The sequence below is a fragment of the Mesoplodon mirus genome (assembly GCF_964341445.2).
Source record: "Mesoplodon mirus genome assembly, chromosome: 14".
Lineage (NCBI taxonomy): Eukaryota > Metazoa > Chordata > Mammalia > Artiodactyla > Ziphiidae > Mesoplodon > Mesoplodon mirus.
In genome coordinates, this window is record NC_138990.1 from 26,814,679 (window position 1) to 26,830,611 (window position 15,933).

The following is a 15,933-nucleotide window of genomic DNA, read 5'->3' on the forward strand; positions in this document are numbered from 1 at the left end:
ATCATGACATGTATCATCATTATGGTTTCATACAGAGTATTTTCACGGCCCTAAAATCCTCTGAGCTCTGCCTATCCCACGATCCCCCAACTCCACTCCCATAACCACTGATCTTTTTACTGTCTCCATAGCTTTGCCTTTTCCAGAATGTCATAGTTGGAATCACAGTCTGTAGCCTTTTCAGACTGGCTTCTTTCACTGAGTCACATGCATTTAAGGCTTGTCCATGGCTTTTCATGGCTCGACTGGTCATTTCTTTTTAGCTCTACATAATAGCCCATTGCCTGGATGGACCACAGTTTGTTTATTCATTCACGTACAAAAGGACATCTTGGTTGCTTCCAAGTTTTGGCAACTATGAATAAAACTACTATAAACGTCCATGTGCAGGTTTTGTATGGACAGAAGTTTCCAACTCCTTTGGGTAAATACCAAGGAGCACAATTGCTGGATCATATGCTAGGAGTACGTTTAGCTTTCTAAGAGTCTTCCTCCCAAATTGGCTGCACCATTTTGCATCCCCATTGACAGCGAATCAGAGTTCCTGTTGCTCCACAACCTCACCAGCGTCTGGTGCTATCGGTGTCTGGATTCCAGCCACTCTAACAGCTGTGTGGTGGTCTCTCACTGTTGTCTTAATTTCCTTCATGACGTATGATGTGGAGCACCTTTTCATGTCCTCAGTTGCCGTCTACGTATCTCCTTTAGTGAGGTGTCTGTGAAGTCCTTGGCCCATTTTTCAATTGGGTTGTATGTTTTCTTACTGTGGAATTTTAAGAGTTCTCTATTTTGGTTAACAGTCCTTTATCAGATGTGTATTTTGCAAATATTTTCTTACAGTCTGTGGCTTATCTTCTCATTCTCTTGACGTTGTCTTCTGCAGAGAACTTTTAAATCTTAGTGAAGCCTGTTTATCAATTATCTCTTTCATGGATCGTGCCTTGATTTTTTAAAAAAATAAATTTATTGATTGATTGATTTTTGGCTGTGTTGGGGCTTTGTCCTATGTGCGGGCTTTCTCTAGTTGTGGCGAGCAGGGACTACTGTTCGTTGCGGTGCGCCAGCTTCTCATTGCAGTGGCTTCTCTCGTTGCAGAGCACAGGCTCTAGGCACATGGGCTGAAGCTGAAGTAGCTGTGGCATGCAGGGTCAGTAGTTGTGGCTCACGGGTTCTAGAGCGCAGGCTCAGTAGTTGTGGCGCACGGGCTTAGTTGCTCTGCAGCATGTGGGATCTTCCTGGACCAGGGCTTGAACCCATATCCCCTGCATTGGCAGGCAGATTCTTAACTACTGCGCCACCAGGGGAGTCCCATGCCTTGATTTTTTATCTAAAAAGTCATCACCATACCTAAGGTCATCTAGGTTTCCTCCTATGTTATCTTCTAGGAGTTTCATAGTTCTGCATAGTTTACATTTAGGGAGTGTGGAAATTTTTGAGTTAATTTTTGTGAGAAGTGTAGATCCACTTTCTGCGTGTGGACGTCCAATGGTTCCAACACCATTTGTTGAAGAGACTATCTTTGCTCCCATTGTATTTCCTTTGCTCCTTTGTCAAAGCTCACTTGACTATATTTATGGGGTTCTATTTTGGGGCCAATGTGATGATTTGATATATGTATACACTGTAAAATGATTACCACAATCAAGTTAATCAACACATCCATCACCTCAGTTACCTTTTTAAATGTGTGTGTGTATGAGAGATTTACTGTCTTAGCAAATCCAAGTATACCATACAGTATTGTTAACTAGAGTCACCATGCTATGCATCTGCTTCTTCTGAAGTACCCAGTAGGAGGCCCTGAATAAAGTGTGATATCACCTTCTTTAGATAGGAACTCATATATGCAAACGGCTGATAAATTTATAAAAAGATGTACAGCCTCACCCTGCATCTTGGTCAAACCTTAGGATGGGTTGCATCATAGCTGGCAGTCTGTTTTTGTAGAAGAAATGTTCTCTTGCCCTCACCCTTTGTCTTGCATGTGTCTGAGTGGGTTCAGGGGTGAATGCCAAGGGGGGTTAGCAGGAAGAGGAAAAGCATCGTGCTCCCAAACTCAAGCTAATTCGTGACTTTGTTCACAGAGAAGTCCTGGGGGAGGCCCAGCAGATTCACTGCTACTGACAACGAACCCTGAACACAGGCCCTTTGGAGGGCAAAGCTACGTGGCCTTATGAAAAGACCTGTCACATTGTGTCACGATAACGTGGTGGCCAAGGGGCTGTAACTGAATGATCCAAGATTTCCAGAGCCTTTTAAAAAACACCATAAGGGGTGCAGCTTCTCTGGGGTATGATGGGGAGAAGAACCAGACCACCTTTCTCTCCTTTCTTGGTTTGAATCCAACTTCTTTTTACATTTTATCCTCTTGCTACCCAATAATCTCAATACAGGATGTGCCCATCAGACTTTAATAAACACACAAGAACAAAACATAAGACAAGCACTCATAACAGAAAGAGACAAACACCCCCATCTCCAAATAGAGCCATACTGGGGGTCAGGGCTTCAACACAGGAATCTGGGGACATTAACATTCAGTTGGTCCCTGGGTTCTAAAGTGTTAGGTTGAAGCATGTCGCATACCTGAATGGGGCACCCTGCTCATCATATAGACCCCCGGTACAGAGAACACCGTGGTGTTGGAGAAGGTCCACGTTTGGCTATAGAGGACGTGGGCTGAGAGGACAGAGGGTGGGATTCAAAAGCCTCAGCTGAGCAAGGACCCTCCTGGACCCAGGGATTCTGCCAGGGGGAATCCGTAGGTCAGCAAACCCCTTCCCTTTAACTGCCCTCTTTGAAAACAGACCTCTAAAGATACGTGCACCCCTATGTTCATAGCAGCATTATTTACAGCAGCCAAGACATGGAAGCAATCTAAGACACATAAAAGATTCAAGATAAAGTGGTAAATGCTGAAGATGGGTAAATCAGATTTCAACATACAGATAACAGGGGTCCCCCCAAAAAGAAAACCAAAGCAAAGAATCAAACAGGGCACTAGGCCACAATTCAAGGAAACTTTCTTGAAAGAGCAGATTTGAAAATACATACAGAAAAAGCACACCATATACCTGCCAACACTGACCCCGGGCCACCAACACGTGACACATTCTAATAAAACTGCTGACTTGAGAAAGAGGAAAAAACCCTTTGGACATCTAAGCAAAAAGAGTACATGACTTGGAAAGAAAATAAGATTCATCAGGCTCTTCATGCATCACTTTATGCTGGAAGAAAACAGAATATTTAAGACACTCAAGGAAAGAAAATGTAGGCAAGGATTTCATATTCTGCAAAACTTCAAGTATAAAGGACACAAGCTGAATTCAACATACAGAAGCCCAGGGAGTATGGTTCCCAAGCTGACACTGACCTAAACACTGGTTATGAGCATTAAGAACATGGAAATAAGACTAAATGAGGGCAGCAGGGAGAGATTTTACTATGTAACAGTTGACGATGTGGCTCCAGTGCTGTTTTCATTGTAATTAATGGTGTATTAGGGTTAGTATCCACGTAGTACATGTTAAAGTAGAACAAGCAAGCGTGTAATAAAGGAATATTCTGCTCCGTAGTCCCACAGCCTGAGAACCAGGATCTCAGTGTAGGAGACACAGCTGTAACATGGAAGAGGTAGAATGCCCTGGAATCCTGAGTTTGTTTTAGGACTGTCAACATGAGCTCAGAAAACACTTTCTCTTTAAATGTGTGTGCGCACACGTGTGTATTTTTTAGGCCTAGAAACAACAACCAACCCTGTAGCAATGAGCACCAAGGATCTGAAATACCTCTTTTTGCCACTGAAAGAAACTACAGATCCTTAGAGAAAAAGCCAATTCCAGGTCTAGAGCAGGAAAGGTACAAGATGGGTTTAGAACACCCTGACACATCAGACTGCAAGAAAGCTCTCTCTGACCGTGTGCACAGTCTGTGCATGAGTGTGTCTGTGTGTGGTGTGTGTCTGTGCACGCATGTGTACATATATGAATATCAAAAGAAATCAAGAGCCAACTTGAAGAGGCTCCCTCCTACAGGCCAAAGCCGCTGCAATTTGGGTTCAATAAAGAGGAAAATTGCGATGGACTGAAACCCATAAAACAGGCTTAAGTACATGAGTTCATGACATATACATATGTTTACATGTTATAAAAATATATAAATAAAAACCCCTAATTGGGCTACCTTTTTAGGATGACCGGGAGCCAATCTTAGCATTTATCCCTCCTTTTGTACGTGAATTCTACACTGAGCACCAGCATTAGGTGAGGGGAAGTACCTTCTAAAACTGTTCCAGCCAATAAATGTAAGCAAAATGACAGCATATCAGCATTCTGCAACCTAACTAATGGATTTAGGCCCTGAGCACTGGCAGCTGCCAACAACAAAAGAATGAAAACCACTCTGCCTTCTGATGAAAGCACATAACACACGTGCCCAAGGGGTGGAGCCTGACTGTGATCAAGCCTCTGGACCCAGCCGCCAATTTGCAGGAAATACCGAGGACAGAGTAAAACACTGGACAGCACCTCGAGATCGCGAGCAACAAAACTGACAGTGGGAAACAGTGGGACAAATGGCTCAGGCTCTTCAACAGATAAACTGTAAGAACAGTGATTGAGGGGGAACCTGTAAATTAAAGAGACTTAAGAAATATCAAGTTTAAAAAAAAAAAAAAAGAAATACCAAGTTTAAAAAAAGAGTAGACTAGACTAAAAACTGCCACAAAGAAAAGCAAGGAAGTCATTTCTGTAAGTCGGGATTAGTTCTGGAGGGAGGGAAGGGCTGTGACTGGAGGAGCACGTGAAGAGCCTTCTGGGCATCTGGCAAAGTTCTACTTCTTGGCCTGGGTAGTAGTTACAAGGGTACTCACCTTATAATAACAATAATAATTCAATAAGCTATACATTTGTTTTGTATCGTTTTCTGCATTTTTTTTTTTTTTTTTTTTGCGGTACGCAGGCCTCTCACTGCTGTGGCCTCTCCCGTTGCGGAGCACAGGCTCCGGACGTGCAGGCTCGGCGGCCATGGCTCACGGGCCTAGCTGCTCCGCGGCATGTGGGATCTTCCCGGACCGGGGCACGAACCCGTGTCCCCTGCATTGGCAGGTGGACTCTCAACCACCGTGCCACCAGGGAAGCCCTCTGCATGTTTTTATGACAAAAAGGTAATAAAAGATAAAAATAATGTCATTTTTTTAAACTTGCATAGTGCTTTTAACAAAATTAGCCCACCCCTCCAATTTTAAAACATTTATTTACAATCTTGGTCTTTAGAAGTTATGACTGTTGCTATCTACCAGTCCAGCAGCCAGGGCTGCCCGTGTGTAGGCGGCCCTATCACAGTGCCCCGCCAGGTAAGACCAGCCCACCTTCCCTCTGCCAAGGCGTGGGCTCTGGCAGGACTGCACCCAGCAAGGGAGCCGTGCCTTCCTCCAATCCGCCCGTAGGCACAAGCCCACCTAAAAATCATGACTCAGTGTTGCCAACTGTAGGGTAAATGAACTCTTAGAATACTTCTAGGCTTCCTGCCTGCATTTTTAAACCGATGTTTTACTCATCCTTATTTAATCAAAGCCCTAACACTTTTGTCTAGACTGCAATAAAACTAATGAGAACAGTATCAAGCCCAATAAAGCATACTTCTAACAAAACCTCAAATAATGCTCAAATCTCAAAGGATGTTCAGTTTATGACACATCTAACCACCTTTAAGGCACATGCCACGGACCACTACCCTGCTTTTCCGATTTAGTCTGAAAGCTGTGTCTGCCCATCGACTGCAGTGGTCCAGCCTACAGTTTTATTTTTCACACCAGTCAGTAAAGGTGACAAACAGCCACTGGCTCAAGTTGTTCCAAGAATTAAAGGACCTGGTCAGTCTTCAGGTTGCTTCGCGCCTTGTCTTGCTAATCTGTCAGCTTCTTCGTTGCCTATAAATCCCGAATGGCCAGGAACATGCATCTGTTAAATAAAACATTTCCTTTTATTTCTACTAATTTTTTACACAAGCAACACAAGACTACATCCTCCCTGTAAAGCACGTCAACCGTTCAGAGGAGACAAGTGTGAAGGCTCCCTTCACAGCTCCTTCTCACACAATTCTGACAGCACAACGCACTTGTGCGCTGGATACACCGACAGAAATCCCGTTTTGTTTCTCCACAAGTTGGATTTTACTGTTGTATTGCCTTTTTCCCACTTAACAGTGGGACCTGGCAAGCTTTCTCGACAGAGCAGATGTGTGGATGGATATGTATACGACATACACAGACACCTGATTCTTCCTCAGTGCTGGGGATGCGCTCATGTGATTTAACCACTGTTTGCACTTATGTTGCTGAAAGGCAAGTTTTGGTTTTTTGTTTGCTTGCTTTTTTTTGCTACACAGCATGGCCTGTGGGATATTAGTTCCCCGACCAGGGATCGAACTCATGCCCTTGGCAGTGAAAGGGCAGAGTCCTAACCACTGAACAACCAGGGAATTCCCTGAAAGGCATGTTTAAATGTCAGGTTGTCAAACGGTCATCAGGGGTCCTGGGCTGGGAGAGCACGGTAGTGTTAAGAAAATGGTTGCCGTTTAACTCGCTCTGTATTGTTCGAAAAGGTAATTTTAATAAAAGTGACCTAGTGTAAGAAAAATACCTCCATTTTGGGGAAAAAAAATCATGTTACTAAGGTCTAATCACACAACAATATTTTTAAGAGGATACATCATAAATTAGCCTGAACTGACATTATGGCTGCTTCCAAAGAAACCAGGAGGCTGACGATCACAGGTCACTCTAACAGTGCGAGGTATGGCTGGGCGAGGACGATGTGGAGAGCCCGGAGGCCCTCAGTCTCAGTGCCGGGACCCAGCACTCTGCACGCAGGACCCGCCTGTTACAGCAGCATTACTCAGATGATGGTCAAAAGACTCCACTGTGCTCTAACACACGCTACGACAGCAATTCCGTGGACACTGCTATTTTAACTGATGTCATCAAATTACTCACAGAAACCATTAAACTGTCTAGCTAGTTTATTTCATTTGGTCATAACGGCCACAAGCAGTGACCACCTAAGACAACACTCACCCACTGAATGTCCATGCCCTGGACAAGCCTGTCCAGTGCCATGAAGTCCTCTTTGTTGATCACCTCCTTCCCTGCGCTTGTCCTCCATCCACTCTTCTTCCAACCTTGCACCCAATTCGTGATGCCTAGAAGGAACACTCACAGATCATTATTCTCGAACGTTCTGGTATTTTTTCCTCCCTAGACTCCCCTCTGACCATTGCTCCTTGTGTACCTGAGTGGCTTTCTGGAATTCTCCTTTCCTTACTGGGGCCGTGCTCTGGCTCGCCCCGTCCCTTTACTCTCACCCGTGTCTGCCCTGAGGTCGTCGGGCTGAGGCACCACCCCCTCCAGCCTCATCAGCGCGCCCCAGGCCCCCACCCCACGGGCCCTACACACGGTAGCCCCAGAGGGAGCACACATCTACCTCGCAGCCACGCCCTCAGCACCTGGCAAAGCATGCCTCTGCGGCACATACCGGAGCAGCACGGGCTTCCCTGGCACCAGACACACCCAACGCCAGCCCCTTCACTGTCTGGGTCCTGCCCTGATGCCGCACCTCTTCCAGGGGAAGGAAATAGCTATTTCCCTTCATATGTACTCGAAAAACCCTAGAAGAAGTCAAATGTAAACGCTTACCATTGATAGTAAACATGCTGTCTGTGTAGAGAACCAACTTATTGATGTTCTGAGCCTTCGCCTGTTCGATGGCTTTGCAGGCTGCCTTGAAGATACAAATCAGTTGTCATGCTGCAGAAATTGTTCAACTTTCGACACTGATGTTCAAAATTACCAAAAAATTTAAAATCTAAATTCCTTTTCCTGTGCTAACCGTGATGATAATATTGTCTATGTGAGATAACGCTACACCTACAATTCTCCTGTTTAGACATCTATTTGAAACAAGTTTTATAATTTTTCTAGAAAACTCCTGTTCTTCAGAACTGTTACTAGCCCCAAACTAAGTTTCTTCTGGACTCTGAGTATCTTATACACACAGAGAGTAGAAAGTACATTGATACCGTTCTAGTCAATGGTAAAGAATTGATAAACTTACATTTTTAGTGGAAAAATACCTCTGATAACTTACATGAATCTCTGCTCTTTGGTTTGTTTGTCGCCCAGGAAGTCTAATTCCTACATTTCTGGTTTCAAAACAGTACAAAAGAAAATAAAATTATAAGCTAATTCTGAAGTGATTCCTTAAGTCTCTTAATTGATAACAGGCTTGTATACTTTTTTATTTGAAATATGAAATCATACAAAAATCAAACCAACAATACTAACAATTTATTGAAAAGTGCCATGGTGTGGTCTTGTAGGAGAACTCTGGACCAGAAGGCAAAAGCCAGGTTTAATTTCTGGACCTGAAATACACTAGCATGTGGTCTTGGGCAGGCACTAAACCCGCGGACACTCATGCCACCCGAGCTTGCCACCCCTTAGAGGGTTCCAGGCTAAGTGAAACATCGAAGTGAAGGCAGAAGGACTTACAGGCCAGGAGGCTCGAGAGCAGCATCACTGGTGTGCAGCTGACCTTGCTCACGCCCAGGGCTGCTCAGGCACCTGGACACTGGTGAGTGGCTACTTCACAGGGGTCCAACCCCTCTTTCACACTGAATTCTGGGGCTGTCAGTTACTACTCAAGTTCTTGCATATTTGGGGGCAGGTGTATTTGAATGATCTCACGTCATATCACCTTGACTTTGTACCTTTTGAAAAACACAGGTCACCTCTAAGCTCACTCATCTTCAAGACTCGTAGCGGCACACAGGGCTCCCAGGATGGTGACCTGCCCCGCGTGCATCCTTGCCAAAGCCAACTCCCAGGGACGTGGGACTCTTCCACTACCCCTGCCAACGCTACCAAATAATCAAACAGTAAGAGGATCCTACCTCAGTCTTTCTCAAGTTTTGGAATATGATTCGGTTAACTGTGAAGCTTAATAAAAGCCAGCTTTTCTGGTTTACTTACAAAGGATGGCCTGGCCCCCAGTAAACACCGATTCCTGCTCGAGCCCTCCTCCGCCCATTACTGGAGCAGCAGCCGTCCGTGTAGACGACGACAGAGTGCCCTGTAAGCGGGAAACTTAGTGAGCGCCACAGATCACCGTCACTAAAAGCTGAAATTCACCTAAAAACTTACTACGATTGAACTAGCATTTTAAACTGAGACAGTATTTATGCTTTGGAAGCTTTCCGTGCAGGAAAACATTACCAACGCCTCACATGGGGGCACTTGACGCTTTTTGCTTGGAATCCACTCCTATTTCGGTTCTGCTTGCCGGGGGGAGTTAAAGGTGGAGGCAATCGCTCTGTAAACCCAGACCCCGCTGCTGTTTACATTCCGTTACAGAGGCCAACAAACAAAGCCACTGCCCCTCTCTTCACGTATGTGTGGGGGGCAGTGCGGGGAGGCCACGTTCACCCCCAGGAGCTGCCCTTGCAGACAACAGTGCCTTGATGATGACCTGCCTGCCAGAAGGTCAAGTCCTCCGACAAATGGTGGCCTAATTTTGTTTCTTGGTTCTTTTGCAACTAGTGAACTGTGGTCCCGCCTCTGCTTCTTTCCATCAGGACGGAGTTTGATCAACACACCAACTTGGTGAAGAGCAAGGCAGAGAAGGAGTGACACGAGGCCATCCTCGGGCCGCTGACGAGCAGAGCGCTCGGCAGGGCGGAGGAGAGCTCGGGTGCCGGGCGTCAGCGAGCAGGGCTGTGGAGCAAACGGAGGCCGTGCGCCGTGAGGTATGTGTTTAACGGAGGGCAGACTGAACAGGCAGAGGCAAAGCGGGGAGGAGGAGAGATGTCAGCGGAGCACATTCCCAGCCGGAGTGGGGCTGGGGGTCCGAGAACGCGGGCGTCGGGCAGGGCTCCTCCGTGCAACTCAACGTGACGCCCAACATGATCCCTTCCTGGTCCCTGATGCCATGTGACTGCCAGTGCCCGTCAGGCACTGTGTCAGGTGCCCCGGTGCTTCAGGCAACTCTTAGTACACTGGAAACGGCTCATCTCCCAGTCGCCCCACCAACATCTGCTTCAATTACTATCAGTAAATAATCAGATCAAGAACGTTTGGTTTTGCTTTTCACATAACTGCAAAAATTGATTTATACAGTTTTCATAGTTTGACCAAACATTTTCTACTGGTTTCCCTTGAAAAACTTAGAACCTACAAATACACTGACTTATATAAAAAATGCTATTTATTCTTATCTTCTATTCATACGTGTAAAAGACAAAAAGAAGACTCACGTACCATTAAGTTACTTAATATAAACACTGGATTCCTGGAGCTAAAGGCAGAGTAGAAATTCACAACTATCTTGTTTCTCAGGGTAAGGTAGGATCACTTCTGTTTCGCAAAGATTACATGTAAAAGGTTAAGATGCTGGTGCCAACCAATTATATAAAGGAGCTCTGTCCAGGGCCTTCCTTATTTGAAGAGCTGAAGTTTTTGCATTTTCTTAGTGACCAGAAATACTGTGTGCACAGGGAACACTGGTGTTTGTTTACAAAGATCAAAGAGTTTTTCATGCATAGCCTATATAACGATTTTCCTATGTATGTCCAAAATTCTAATAATTCTACACCATTAGATCAATTATAAAAGTGACCTCAGGACTCCCCTGGTGGACCAGTGGTAAATAATCCGCCTTCCAATGCAGGGGACGTGGGTTCGATCCCTGGTCGTGGAACTGCGATCCCACATGCCTTGGGGCAACTGAGCCCACGCCACAACTACTGAGCTCGCGCGCTTCAACTAGAGAGCCCACGCGCTCTGGAGCCTGCACACCACAACCAGAGAAGGGAAAACCTGCATGCCACAACTAGAGAGAAGCCCACGTGCCGCAACGAAAGATCCCACATGCCGCAATGAAGAACCGACACAACCAAATAAATAAATATGTAAAAAGAAAGGGGGAAATAAAAAAGAATGTTATACATCAGTTCAAATTTCCCTCATTAAGAAACTGGGAAAAGTTTTTACACATGAATATATTTATATGATTACTGTATTAAAAATTTTTAAATCCAAGAAAGACATACCCATATAAGAAAACGTGTCTTTGCTCACTGAAGGCAGCGGTTCTGCATTCTGTTTCACGTGCTTTGCACACGGCTCTGTGGTTTCACTTTCACCTTCATCCAAGGGCTCATGAAGTCGCTTGTTTGCCTTCACTTGTGATTCCTGTACATGTTTATTTTTCTGCCCTGAAAGGCAGAGTCTACTCAAAAGCCAGGAACAATGGACACACCATAAAATGACTGAGAATCCAGAACTTCACTAAGTCAGGCTTAAATACCCACTGTATGTGGCTCTAGAGAAGGAAAGACTTAAGACAGGCCACACCACCTCACACACTGACGTCCTGGGAAATTAAATTTTCCATAATAAGTTTAGGGAGGGCAATACGAAGGCTAGAGCAAAGCTGCTGTTAAAAAAGAAATCTGGTTTCAATGGAGACAGAACAGATACCAAGGGTGCTGAACCCTTTAGCACTCACAGACAGTTTGAAAATCTGAGGGGCTCTTTCCCCAGAGAAAACAAGGGTCCAAATTTCATATCTAAGGTGAGAACAGATAATGGGACATATTAAAAAAGGGATATAGGGGCTTCCCTGGTGGCACAGTGGTTGAGAGTCCGCCTGCTGATGCAGGGAACACGGGCTCGTGCCCCGGTCCGGGAAGATCCCACATGCCGTGGAGCGGCTGGGCCCGTGAGCCATGGCCGCTGGGCCTGCGCATCCGGAGCCTGTGCTCCGCAACGGGAGAGGTCACAACAGTGAGAGGCCCGTGTACTGCCAAAAAAAAAAAAAAAAAAAGGGATATAGAAGCCAAAAGGTAACGGGATTGGGTCCCTGCAGGGACAGCACTGTTGGAGAGCTTCCCTCCAGTGGCCCAGCCGGGGTGGACCTGAGGGTAATCCCCAAGGCATTCTCACACCCACTCAGGTTGTGTCTCACTCACTCTTTCATATAATTATGGCAGCTGACGCAGCAGATGAATTAGACCAGGATTCAAAAAACTAGTTTCAATTTCAGCTTCACCTTTTATCAGTTGTGAACTCAGTCAACGGACTTAACACCCCTCAGCTGCTATAAAATGAGGCCCAGCACTAGGTGATCTGAAACAGCTTTTCCTACACTACCCTTTTATGGAGTGGAACTAGAAACACAGAAGGAGCAACTCATTGTATCTCCAAAATAACAACCTTAACTCAACACTGCAGAGTGCACTTTTTGCTCTAAACCCCTAAACCAGGGGTGGAGAGATGATGTTCCAGCATTTACTGAGCACCGACTAGACAGGCATAAGCCGGAACTTCTCGCCTGGCATAGCTTCTCAGCCCACACCTCTCCGAAGAATGCTAAGGTCAGCCAGGCAGAGCTCGAGGGGAGCGCCACCACGTCCAGAGCAAGAATGACATGTCCACTCTGCTGTCCTGGTGCTACCTCATACTGACCTTGAAAACACTCCTGCAGACCCCCAGAGGTACAGGCTGAAGTGCAATTTTGCAGAATTTTCATATTGATATAAATAATCGGTTTTACTTACTATAACAGAGAAAGTTAAATTGAAATGAAAGTTGTTGAAGAACAGATATGACTTTGAAGGAAAAGGATACTATGGTTATCAGATAATTTTTCCTTCACAAGATTGTGGTTTTTCTTTAACTAAATTAACCTAAAATCAACTTATATAAACCACAATAACTAGCAAATAGCTCAGTAATCCCCAAATAAGGATAAATGTAATATTAAGAGAAAAACTGGGAAAGAGGCTAACAGGTTTGCTCTGGTACGGCTCTCTAACATTCATGATGCTAAATCCCATTTATATACATTATGTAAGTCACTAACTGGAGGTCTCTGTAAAGTTGTTTTTTTTTGTTTGTTTGTTTGTTTTTTTTGCGGTACGCGGGCCTCTCACTGTTGTGGCCTCTCCCGTTGCAGAGCACAGGATCTGGACGCGCAGGCTCAGCGGCCAAGGCTCACGGGCCCAGCTGCTCCGCGGCATGTGGGATCTTCCCAGACCGGGGCACGAACCCATGTGCCCTGCATCGGCAGGCGGACTCTCAAGCACTGCGCCACCAGGGAAGCCCTCTGTAAAGTTTTAACAAAAGCAAATTCACAGATATAAAAAACTACCTTGCCTTAAGACTTGGAGAACTTAATAAACAGAAACATACTGATACTGGAAGAACTGAGATATGAATAAATTACTAATTGGTTAAAACGAAAAACCCGTGAAAAGGAGTATTAAGAACCCAACCAAGACAAGAGTCGTACTTGCACACTAGCTTTCTATCCCAAGCCGATTTCTCGCCTGGGTAGAAAACGGAACTGTCACATCACACCCCCTTTAAAAGCTGCTGGGAAACAGAGGGTGAAGCAGCCACGCAAGGAGTGTCTCCTCTGCCTCGGAAACTTGCCTTTCAGGGCAGATTCCTAGCGTGATCTGCCTCTCCCTGAATCCTGCTTTGTCCAGAAGTGTCATGACACCACAGAGGAGCACCTGTTCAATGCTTAAGCATCTCAGTGGGCTCGAGAGACTGTTCAAAAGCTGATTTGGGCTTCCCTGGTGGCGCAGTGGTTGAGAGTCCGCCTGCCAATGCAGGGGACACGGGTTCATGCCCCGGTCTGGGAAGATCCCACATGCCGCAGAGCGGCTAGGCCTATGGGCCATGGCCGCTGAGCCTGCGCGTCCGGAGCCTGTGCTCCGCAACGGGAGAGGCCACAACAGTGAGAGGCCCGCGTACCGCAAAAAAAAAAAAAAAAAAAAAAATTATATATATATATATATATATATATATATATATATCCTCCTCTCAGTCTTCATCCACTGTAGTAAAAAATGTCTGTGAGTAAAGTTAATGAAAAACACTTCTTCAAGGTAGGCTACATTTTAAACCTTTGGGCTCTAAGGCAGCCACCCTTAGTCTTGCCTACCTGATGTCTCTTATATTGGGCCCTAAACTTCAATGAAGTCTACTTCCGGTAACGTGAAACAGGAGGAAATTCCGATTGTGTGACTCTATCCTAGGTAAAAATGAAACACCATACAGGTGCATGCTGTGAAAAGAACTACACTCATCATTTTACAACTAGAGCCCATTCAATCCAATAACAAGAATAAGTATTTTTAAAAGGTGGAATTGAGTATAGTGAGGACACTGAATGGAACAGGAGGTCCGCATCCAGGCTTGTCTCCAATACTGTTACCAACAGGAGTCACTACGCTAAATTGCTTTCAGCCTGTTTCCTAATCTGTAAAATGGAAAAATGGAAACAATCATATTCTTCTCTATCTGCTTAGAGAGTAGCTATATAGATCAAGTGACACTTGGGATATGAAAGGTTTTGAATAGGTTAAAATGTTACAATGATGTGAGTCGTGACTACCTTCTGAACCATCAGAGTTTGCGGAGCTTCTGACAAAGGCCCAGGCTTCCTCTTCTGTGGCAAACTTCTTAAATCTGGCTGCAGGAAACCGGTCCACCTGGGCTCTGCATTCATCCCTGAAACAAAGTGCAGTGTTAAGCTCCTCCCTCCCTCTGTCACCCTATTTTTTCACGGATCCTTGTCTTAGGCTGGGAACAGTGTGACAAGGGCTGGGGCTGTCAGCTCCCTGGGGGCAAAGGGTCACGCCTTACAGTTTGTAGTCTTATGTTGCACGTCCAACCCTTCACCCTGTGTCATGCTAGGTGTCAGCCAGACAATACACCTGCACCATAAGGCTTTCCTCAAAGCATACTAGAATTTGGGGGTCTTCAATCATTTCATTACAACAGAAAGGCCAGCTTCTGAGATGCTTCTCCCTCAGTAGCCTAGCTGCACAGGGAAACACTATGCACTTACATACACACACAAAGACTGATAATAAACCTTGATATCATACAGTGGGAAGAGTCCTGGTTATGGAGTCATAACACCTGGGTTCAAGTCCTACATCTGTCACTTACTGGCCCCAAGAATTTCTTGACCACGGTAACTACACCCCAAAATGAGAATAACCCCACCTACCTCAAAGGACTGTTATAGGGATACAAACATTAGTTTACAAGAATTTCTCTTTTTAGGACTTCCCTGGCGGTGCAATGGTTAAGAATCCGCCTGCCAATGCAGGGGGCACAAGTTCAAGCCCTGGTCCGGGAAGATCCCACATGTCGTGGAGCAACTAAGCATGTGCACCACAACAACTGAGCCCTCGAGCCACAACTACTGAGCCCGTGAGCCACAACTACTGAAGCCCGTGCACCTAGAGTCCGTGCTCCGCAACAAGAGAAGCCACCGCAATGAGAAGCCTGCGTGCAGCAACGAAGGTCCAAAGCAGCCAAAATAAATTAATTTTTAAAAATTTCCCTTTTTAAAAACACCCGTAAGATTAGATTAGGCATTGAGTTCCACCACGTGTAACCCTGTGGAAACTCTTTCATTGTAACAGATGAGAAAAAGGATTAAGTAGAGGCCTCTGGCCAGCCCAGACTGTCAGTGGCGTTTCTGACACTCCCAGCAAAAACGAATTGGAGTCGAGGCCTCCCATGTCGCGGCCCCCGCGCGCCAACTCCAGGCCGAGGGCCGTGAGCTCCGGGGGTGGCAGCCGCCTCCCCGCCGCGGAGCAGCCCACCGCCGCCCTAAACCCGCTCCCGGGAAGGCGCGGCTCCCTCACCAGGTCAGGAAGACCCCGGCCTTGCGGCCCCTCCTCACGGCATAAAACATGGCGAGCCCGCGGCAGCTGCGGCCACAGCAACGCACGGCAGCCAAAGCCACTCTGTGCGCCACACCCAGAAGCCTGGTCATCGCTCACTGCCGGTCACCGGCGAGCAACCATTCTCCCGGCCACAAGCCCTCATCACACATGCCAGACTTCCGG

At 46.0% G+C, this 15,933-nt stretch overlaps 1 protein-coding gene across 2 annotated transcripts; it reads right to left on the reverse strand.

Moving 5' to 3' along the window:
• Window positions 1-5,788: 5,788 nt before the first annotated feature.
• Window positions 5,789-15,933, reverse strand: RNASEH1 (ribonuclease H1). 2 transcript variants are annotated; one of them, XR_014295835.1, is made up of 8 exons: window positions 15,730-15,933; window positions 14,463-14,578; window positions 11,107-11,271; window positions 9,032-9,131; window positions 8,148-8,202; window positions 7,697-7,777; window positions 7,079-7,203; window positions 5,789-5,963 (listed from the first exon to the last, which is right to left on the reverse strand). XR_014295835.1 is itself a non-coding variant. In XM_082641970.1 (8 exons), exons 1-8 carry the CDS (start codon window positions 15,858-15,860, stop codon window positions 5,877-5,879), a joined length of 864 nt encoding a protein of 287 aa, XP_082498096.1. In that variant the 5' UTR covers window positions 15,861-15,933; the 3' UTR covers window positions 5,789-5,876. The 2 variants fall into 2 exon arrangements, 1 of the variants encoding a protein (XP_082498096.1); XM_082641970.1 differs by having other exon boundaries at window positions 7,697-7,781.